This window comes from Neltuma alba, unplaced genomic scaffold (assembly GCF_004799145.2).
Source record: "Neltuma alba isolate B1F8T4 unplaced genomic scaffold, ASM479914v2 tig00001822_pilon, whole genome shotgun sequence".
Taxonomy (NCBI): Eukaryota; Viridiplantae; Streptophyta; class Magnoliopsida; order Fabales; family Fabaceae; genus Neltuma; species Neltuma alba.
Genome location: NW_021632630.1, coordinates 66,528 through 76,591, shown reverse-complemented (window position 1 = coordinate 76,591; position 10,064 = coordinate 66,528). Strand labels below are relative to the sequence as shown.

General features: G+C 37.2%; 1 protein-coding gene across 1 annotated transcript; it reads left to right on the top strand.

The window, feature by feature from the left end:
- Positions 1 to 9,960, top strand: LOC114712234 (abscisic-aldehyde oxidase). Its single transcript, XM_028896716.1, has 10 exons — positions 1 to 230; positions 945 to 2,645; positions 3,394 to 3,653; positions 3,771 to 3,980; positions 4,222 to 4,440; positions 5,574 to 6,539; positions 8,340 to 8,435; positions 8,518 to 8,616; positions 8,820 to 9,009; positions 9,516 to 9,960. The coding sequence occupies exons 1-10, from the start codon at positions 77 to 79 to the stop codon at positions 9,722 to 9,724; spliced, it is 4,104 nt and encodes a 1,367-aa protein (XP_028752549.1). The 5' UTR covers positions 1 to 76; the 3' UTR covers positions 9,725 to 9,960.
- Positions 9,961 to 10,064: the final 104 nt, after the last annotated feature.

The following is a 10,064-nucleotide window of genomic DNA, read 5'->3' as shown; positions in this document are numbered from 1 at the left end:
GTGACATGATCTATCCTTAGATTTTTGCGGCATTCGGCACTTTTCCTCCTGAACTTCACTTGAGTGCTGTGGAGAAATGGCTGCGATCAACGGAACAACGCCGGCGAATCTGGTTTTTGCTGTTAATGGAGTGAGGTTTGAGCTCTCTGAGCTTGACCCCTCAACCACTTTGCTCGAGTTCCTCCGTAGTCGGACCCGCTTCAAGAGCGTCAAGCTTGGCTGTGGTGAAGGTCAGTTGGTTTGCTTCTCTCTGTATTTTGAACTTTATCAGGTTTGTGTTCCTTGAGGTAACTCTCTTCGGAAGTTTCCTTCTGCTTTATTCTTTGCGATTTTCTTGTTCTCCTCTTGTATTCTGTTATTTGACGCTGACTGTAGGGAATTTAATGATCTCTTCTCTGTCCGTTTTGGGTTTCAACTTTCAGTGTTAATAATAGTTAATTGTTTTCTTTAACCTGTGAGTTCAGTCAGCAATCTTTTGTTTTCAAACGTAATCAAGCCCCAAAAAATACAGTATTCTGTGTATTTTAAAATACCATTTTAATTAATAGTTAATGAATGCTGGTAGATGATTTGGTTTTATATTGATGTCAAATGAATAATAAATAGATAGATATAAAATGAATAGTGATAGATTAGCCAGTATATTGATTGTATAACCTTTTATTAGTCGGACATTGAAATCGTATGATACTCTTGGATACTAAAACGTGGTTCACTGCGATCATTGTTCGGGAAACTAGGATATAATTCCAGCACTGGTTCAATGCTTTTTTATTTTGCAAAGTTTCTTGTAAAATAGAGGTTAGAAGAAAAACTTTAAGGAGCATTAAGGACAAAGGTGGGCTCTTCTAGTCGTATTGATGTTTGTTTCATCTATGTGTTGGTTTTGTCTCATTTGCAATCTTTCTTCTTCTTACTTCATGTGTTACCATAATTGGTTTCAGGTGGTTGTGGTGCCTGTGTTGTTTTAATCTCCAAATATGATCCTGTGCTTGAACAAGTAATTGACTTTACGGCAAGTTCTTGTCTCACCCTCCTTTGCAGCATACATGGGTGTTCAATAACAACAAGTGAAGGCTTTGGAAATAGTAAAGAGGGATTTCATCCAATTCATGAAAGATTTTCAGGATTCCATGCCACCCAATGCGGCTTTTGCACTCCTGGGATTTGTGTTTCTCTCTTTGGGGCTCTGGTCAATGCTGAAAAGACCAAACGCCCAGATCCTCCTTCCGGGTTTTCAAAAATGTCAGTTGCTGAGGCTGAAAAGGCTATTTCAGGCAATCTTTGTCGTTGTACAGGCTATCGGTCAATTGCTGATGCCTGCAAAAGCTTTGCAGCTGATGTTGATATGGAAGATTTAGGGTTGAACTCATTCTGGAAAATGGGAGAAAGAAAGGACATCAAGCTTAGTAGGTTGCCTCAATATGACCATAACCATAAAAATAAGACATTTCCAATGTTTTTGAAGAATGAAATCAAGCCTGATGTGTTCTTATTTTCTAAAAGACAAAGTTGGCACAATCCTGCTAGTCTAGAGGAACTTCAGACTTTATTATTGGAAACAAACCAGGTTGTTGGAACCCAGATAAAACTAGTTGTTGGTAATACTGGTACGGGTTATTATGGAGATATAGACGACTTTGATATTTACATTGATTTAAGTGGCATTTCAGAGCTCTCAAAGATCATAAAGGATGCATCAGGGGTTGAAATTGGAGCAGCAGTCACAATAGCTAGAGCCATTGAAGCTCTAAAGCAAGAGGGAGAAAGTGAATTTCTTGAGGAGTTTGAGATGATACTTGACAAAATTGCTGATCATATGAGCAAAATTGCATCAGGGTTTATTCGCAACACAGCCAGTGTAGGTGGCAATTTAGTAATGGCACAAAAGAAAAATTTTCCTTCAGATATTGCCACGATACTTCTCGCTGTGGATGCAGTGGTGCGCATATGGACTGGTGGACGTTTTGAATGGCTTTCGTTAGAGGAGTTCCTGGAAGGAACACCGTTAGGTTTGGGGAGTGTACTTCTAAGTGTCAAAATCCCAAGGCGGGAATCAATTAAAATTACTTCTTCAGAACGCAGAAGTAAATTCTTCTTTGAAACATTCCGAGCTGCTCCTCGACCCCTTGGAAATGCCTTGCCCTATTTAAGTGCTGCTTTCTTGGCTGAGGTTTCTCCATGCAATGATTCTGTTGGGACCAGGATCAATTCCTGTAGGTTGTCTCTTGGCACCTGTGGAATTAAACATGCAGTTAGAGCGAAAATTGTTGAGGAACTACTAGTAGGGAAGCTGCTAGATCTTAGGATTTTATATGAAGCCGTCATATTGCTTAAGACGACTGTAGTACCTGAAGATGCAACCTCAAGGGCTGCTTATCAGTCAAGCTTGGCAGCTGGTTTTCTTTATGAGTTCTTTAATCCCTTCATTGACAACTCTGCTGAAATCTTCAATCGATACTTTAATGGATACTCTTGCTCTTCTTTTGCAAGGGCCTCTGAAATGAAAGAGAACCAGATGCTTGTCCATCATGATATAATTCCAACTTTACTTTCATCTGGAAAGCAAGTCCTTCAATTAGGTAGTGAGTATTCTCCCATTGGTGAACCAGCTATGAAATCTGGTGCTGCATTACAAGCTTCAGGTTTGTTTTCTGCCATAAACTGGTGCTTTAACTTACTGAAGGCAACCTCTTTCTTGGAATGTTCAAAGTAGCAAACAACTTCCTTCAAATTTTAATTCTCACAAAAAAAAAAAATCAAATTTTAATTTATACAAGATGCAATTTATTGTGAAGAAACTTCATCATTTGCTTTGTCATGGTCAAATTTATGTTTCTATTACTGGGTAGTTCCGTAGTTAGATGCTTTTACTTAGCAAATACATGATAACTTGTTGTCCAAAGATTATCCACCTGTCTCTTCCTTTCTCTCGGCTTGAAGTGGACTGTGAGTCATATTTTGGTATCCCACCACTGGTTACCACCTACCTGAAGTCAAATTCACCAAAATTGAAAAACCTCCATCCAATTCTCTAATTAATCTTGGATTCATAATTTGCATATTACTGATGCTGACATCAGCTTGCTAAAGTAAGTCAACACAATAGTGATTGAAAACTCGCTTCTTATTTGCCTGGCTCCTATTAATTGCGGACCCATTTTTCCATCCTACTGCCGTTGATTAAGATCTGGGAAAAGCATGATAGTTTTGATATGAAGTTGACATATTTCTAATAAGGTATAATGCTTTTCGCTGTTCTGTCTGGTTAACTATGTTTTCCCCTCTCTTTCTTTTTTTTTTTTTTTTTTTTTGCCTCCTGTCCTGTATTTATATTTGGTGTTGTCATCTCTGTTCAGCAAGAGATATGTATTTTACAAATAAATCATTTAGGTGAGGCTGTGTTTGTGGATGACATTCCTTCACCAACAAATTGCCTACATGGAGCATATATATATAGCACAAGGCCTTTGGCGCGGGTAAAGAGTATAAAGATAAATCCTGAATTGCATCTGGATAGAGTGAGGTCAATTATTTCAAAGCAAGACATTCCTGAAAGTGGGGAGAACATTGGTTCGATGACTATATTTGGTGTCGAACCTTTATTTGCAGATGGGATCACTAGATGTGCTGGTGAACGTCTTGCTGTTGTGGTGAGTTCCTAAATTCCTCATTTTAGTCCATTACCATATGAGCTTTTCTTTTAGTTATTGTGAAAGTAAAGTACGGCATGAATGCCTTCCATTTTAGTTACTGAATGACTTCTTTAGTTGGCAGATACACAGAAACTCGCAGACATTGCTGCAAAGACTGCAGTTGTTGATTATGAATATGAGGATCTTGAGTCACCTATTCTTTCTGTGGAAGAAGCAGTAGAAAGATCTAGCCTTTTTGAAGTCCCACCTTTCTTATATCCACAGCATGTTGGCGAGCTATCAAAAGGAATGGCTGAATCAGATCACAAGATTCTTTCTGCTGAGGTACATGGAATATTATGTATGTATATTATTGCCATTTGTTCTCGTTCCACCTCTCATTTGACTTCCTTGTGGTCTTCACTATTTCTGCTTGATTTTGAGACAGCTGAAAAATGATAGATACTGACAAGCTTTTGTTTGATCGATCTTAGTCATTCTCACTATAAAATTAAAAGTACACCTTTTTTGTGAATATTTTGAAACTTCTGGATCTCTTTTGATATCTGAATGATGTGAAAACCAGATCAAACTTGGATCTCAGTACTATTTCTATTTGGAGACCCAAACTGCACTTGCTGTACCTGATGAAGACAACTGTATGGTGGTTTACAGTTCTTCTCAATGCCCTGAGTTTACCCATTCTACTATAGCAAGATGCCTTGGTGTTCCTGAGCATAATGTTCGTGCAGTTACAAGAAGGGTTGGGGGAGGTTTTGGTGGAAAGGCCATAAAATCTGTACCTGTAAGTATCCTGTGGCATTTTATTGCTTGACATTCTTACTGATTTATTGTTACATCTAGTTCTGTTTTCTTGTCTGAAGATACTAGTTTAGAATGAGCAAATTTTTCTACATTTTAGAGTCAATGAAAAATTTAGAAGACAAGGTGATTTGGTTCTTATTTTCTCAGGGTTTGAAAAGCCTCCGGTGAGTCTCTCGGTGAGGAGGAATAGCAAGGATGATAATAATAAGTGAATTAGTTACATATATTTTTTCTAACAAAAAACCTATTAGCTTTTTTATATTGTTGGTTATCATCTCTTTTTCATAGATATAAGGTTGCTATGAAATGACAGAGTGAGATTGGCCTAAAGGGAAAAGAGTCCTATCACAAACCGATATTTGATGAAAGCTGCTAGCAAATGTGAATAGTTATGAGTGGGATGCAAAACTTCTTATCTCTGTAACATAATGTTAGATATCATCACCTTTTTTTCTGTGACATCATATATTTTTCAGTTGTTAATGGAGTTTTGTAGCACACGCCATACTATGTTGTGCTGTGATCTCCTGTAGACATAGCATAATGCAGTGGTTCATGCTTGATGCTGAAATATCAAATCAGTATAAGATCTTGGCTCTCATGTATAATTCCTTTTGGGGTATGTTCTGGTTGGGGATAATGAAGGAAAGGAAGTTTTCATTGAAACCTCTCCCTTGTTTTGTAGTTTATCATCAACTGGGTGGTAGATCCAAAGATTTTCAACCAAGCTTCCAAAATCCTTAAAAGTCCTCCCTCCTTTATAATCCTGAGTTCCTCCAATTTTTGGAGATTTTGGAAGAGAAATTATGAACCAGTTATCATGTCATGCATTATTTCTTCTTGTTGCTTGATATTATTAAACAACAGTGTTTGAATCCTTTTAGTTCTATTACTCCATTAAATTTAGGCATTCACTGATTCACATAAGAAGTGGTATCATCATTCAACCATCCATTCCCCTCTCTTCTGTCCTTTCGTACGCTTGGACTCCTCCCCAGCTCCCAAAATACTTTTATATTCAAAATACTGTGTATATATGTGAAGAAATTTGACAGTGTATGTACGGTGTTTCTGTAATGAAGTAGTGCAAGCACTCATGCTCAGATATTTCAGGTTGCTACAACATGTGCACTTGCAGCGCAGAAACTTAATCGCCCTGTCAGGATGTATCTGAACCGCAAAACAGATATGATGATGGCTGGAGGAAGGCATCCTATGAAGATAACTTATAGCGTTGGATTTAAGGATAATGGGAAAATTACTGCACTAGAACTTAAGATATTGATAGATGCAGGGATATATACAGATGTAAGTCCAATAATGCCACATAACATAGTTGGGGCACTTAAAAAGTATGACTGGGGTGCTCTATCTTTTGATATGAAGGTATGCAAAACAAATCGTCCTAGTAGATCTGCAATGCGAGGCCCTGGAGATGTCCAGGGATCTTTTATTGCTGAAGCTGTTATAGAACATGTGGCATCTACACTTTCAATGGATGTTGATCTTGTTCGAAGCATTAATCTTCATACATACAAAAGTCTTTATGCATTTTATGGGGGGTCTTCAGGTGAAGTTGTTGAGTATACCTTGCCTTCTATATGGAATAAGTTAGCTGTTTCTGCAACCTATGACCGGCGGACTGAAACGGTAAAAGAGTTTAACAAAACTAACATTTGGAAGAAAAGGGGCATATCTCGGGTACCAATTGTGCATCCAGTGAGTCAGAGGCCAACTCCTGGAAAGGCAAGTATTTTAAGGGATGGGTCCGTAGTTGTTGAAGTTGGAGGAATCGAACTAGGTCAGGGCCTCTGGACTAAAGTAAAACAAATGGCTGCTTTTGCTCTCAGTGCAATTCAATGTGATAACATTGGGAACCTTGTAGATAAAGTACGGGTTGTACAATCTGATACCTTAAGCATGATTCAAGGGGGATTTACTTCTGGGAGCACTACATCGGAGTCAAGCTGTGAGGCAGTTCGGCTTTGCTGCAATGTCTTGGTTGACAGGTTAAGGCCTCTCAAGGAAAAGCTGCAAAAGGAGATGGGTTCCATCGAGTGGGAGACACTTATTTTTCAGGTAGCCTTATTTTGATGATATTTTTGATAGAAATGCAACTATATTTGCGCATTGCCCTTTACATAAGGAATTCAGAACATAATATGGATTTGCAATTGTAAAATACATAGAGAGAGAAACATATTTCTATGCCTGTTGACTTGTTTGCGTGAGATGCCTCCGTATCTATTTATATAAAGAAGGGCATGCACTATCTGTAGCACTACTTAGTACACTAAAGCACTTCACTAAAATCATATAACCCCACTGTGTTATTTCTTTAATCTGTAGTCCATACTATACTCTGATGGATAAATAAACAAAATTTTATGCCATGATAGAGGCAGTGCATCTATGCGGGTGAAGTTTCTGTTGGAGAAATTTTGTCTTCACATCATAATTAATGGAATTCATTATTGATTAAATGAAATAATTTTTCATTGGCTACTATTGTCCTCAGTGTCATTTGACAATAAAAATTTTTTGCTACAAATTCAGGCGTTTTGAACTTTTATGATATTTGTCATGTCAAATTGTCTGGAGAAAATTTAGTCCATAGATGATTGCATTGGTCTTGTACGCTTTATAGGAATTCTTTTGGATGTAAGTTTTATTGTTGGAGCCCTATAGAAATTGATAATACTAATATGTTGTTGAGGCTATAATTCCTTCTCTCAGCGGGGAAAAGTGATAGGAATTTACAAAAGCCACTGCTTACAGTAAGATAAACTGCTGCAACAATGCGAGGAGAAAGATTGAAAGGGAAAAGATAGAAATCCTCTTGCTTCCGTTTTTCTTTACGTATTCATGTAAGATTGATGTCTATGTTGAGGCTATTATATCGTGTCATGAACATGAAACAATCAAATGTAAACAGCTATTTAAGAGAGTCTAGATCTCCTAAAGTGGTTTTTCCTCCTAGAGAAACCTGATCTGATAATATTCAGCTTGTAGAAACCTTAGCAGAATAGTCAAATTATGATTCCTAGAACATAAAACCACTTTCTTCAATAGCAACTATATTAACACTTGTTTAATACGTAGTAGAATTATTCCAGTAATAACTGTACAGGTTTATTTCATACTCGTTCTACTACCATGAAGTTCCTTAGATTGCCTTCTTTCTCAACTATCCATATTGATAAACCATTTTTGTTAGTTGTGGGAATTGTGCAATTGTCTCTTTCAACTACCAAGTTGAAAGGCTTGCCTAATTTTGTTTTCCAATTCGTGTTGATACATATATCTTGGCATTATGTGAACACAATATGTCCTGTCTGGCATCTCTGTTTTTGCTCTCATCATATGCAATAAATGGCAATTTTAGATGCTACTCCCTCTGTCTCATTTAATAAGCAATAACTACCATCTCCTTCTTGACCCTAAATATAAGCAACATTTGCACGTTGTCTTAAATTTTTGTAGTGAATTCCCTATTTTGCGCTTATTAATTACTTATTTTAATACTCAATATATTTATTATTTCATTTCCAAACCCATCATCCCTCCATCACATATTCTCTCTCTCCCATAATTCTTTTTATTATAACTCTTTCCCCTATAAATAAGGGCATTTTGGAGGAAAAAAATTCTAATTTTTACACATTTATTGTCTTTAACTAATTTTAACTAACATTTTGATCTATGTCATAAACTTCAATGTTGCTCATAAAAAGGGACGGAGGGAGTAGTAATTTATGAGAACCCACCTAGCCCATTTAATGAGGTTCATCTTCTTCAAGTAAACCATGCAACGCCCCCTTGGTTTCCTATCTGACCATGTAGAATATACTTACCATGTTACCATTTATCAACTTGCAGGCACACTTGCAAGCTGTGAACTTATCAGCAACTTCTTTTTTTGTCCCTGGTATCACTTCCATGAATTACCTAAATTATGGCGCTGCTGTAAGTGAGGTGAGCCATAATGTTATATAAACCATATTACTTAACCAAATTGGTAATAATGCTGAGCTAAATGTTGGAGAATGTTTTTCAGGTGGAAATAAATCTTCTGACTGGAGCAACAACAGTTTTGCAAACAGATATCCTCTATGATTGTGGACAGAGTCTTAACCCTGCTGTGGATCTAGGACAGGTGATCTAGTACTCAATTTCAGCTGCAGTGTTCATTTATTCTGCTATTATCCTTGATGCCGTATATAGCTGCATAAATAAAATTCCCAAGTTTTTCATATGGAGTGCACAAGGGATAGGCCTATTTGTTTATTTAGAGCTGTCAGATTATTAAATTGTCTTATCTAACAAACTCTTGAAAAAAACTATTATTTCTGCTTTCAGATTGAAGGAGCTTTTGTCCAGGGGCTAGGGTTTTTTTTGCTGGAAGAATATGGAACAAATCCTGATGGATCAGTGTTGGCAGATGGAACTTGGAACTACAAAATACCTACAATAGACACTATACCTAAACAGTTCAATGTAGAAATCCTCAACAGCGGACATCACAAAGAACGTATTCTTTCTTCGAAGGGTATGATCCATCATCCATAGGTTCTCAAAGTTTTCTTACACCTTCAAAATAGAACTCTATTTGATACTCTCCTGTTGCTTTCTTGCTCTTACCTTCGGTGATGCCGTTATTAGAAATTACTACTGTTTTGCAGTGGGAAAATAATAGATGGTGTGAATGGGGTAATAGTTAAAAGAGCATGACAAAATTAAGTTGTTGATTTCTTGAAACTCATTGATATAAGTTACGGCAGGGGTAGAGAAAATTCGGTATCTTGAGTCTGTCTTGGAGGCTTGTTGGTTAATCTGTGTTTCACATAAATTCCATGATTCTGTACTAGCTTTACGTATGAATGCAAGTACCTCATGGTGTGGAAGCTGAGGCATAGACTACATGCAAATTCCATGAGATTAATGTACGGCTACATTAATCATTTTATATTTCAAAAAGTATATTTCTTATTTTCTTCATTTCATTCTCTTTATTCTGTATACCAAATGGAGTCTTATTTATTTATTTTGGTGCAGCTTCTGGTGAACCGCCATTGCTTCTGGCATCTTCAGTTCACTGTGCTACTAGAGCTGCCATTAAAGAGGCCAGAAAACAGCTTCTTTCATGGAGCAACTTAGATGCGTCTGATTATTTAACATTCCAGTTGGAGGTCCCAGCAACCATGCCTGTGGTAAAGCAACTTTGTGGACTTGACAATGTGGAAAGATACTTAAAGTGGAATTGAGCAACAGTGAAAAGATGTCTCCTGAAAAGAAAAATCTGAATTTCTGCCATAATAAAAATAATCGGAAATCTTGTATAATGCATTCCCACTTCCTAGATTGATGGAGATAAAAGAGAAGGTGGATGTCCAAGAATAAAGTTTAGCTCCCACTGCCAATGGCCTAGTGGCCTAATAGCATGAAAGGTCAAGAGTTCGGTTCGATTATAACAGCAAGCAGTAAGTGCTTTCCCCTTCAATTAAAGTTAAGCTCCCACTGTTACCACTCTTAAACTCTCCTCCGCCTTTTCCATGGCTACCTTTGCCTTGAATCAAGTATATATTGTTCTTGTTTATTTTAATA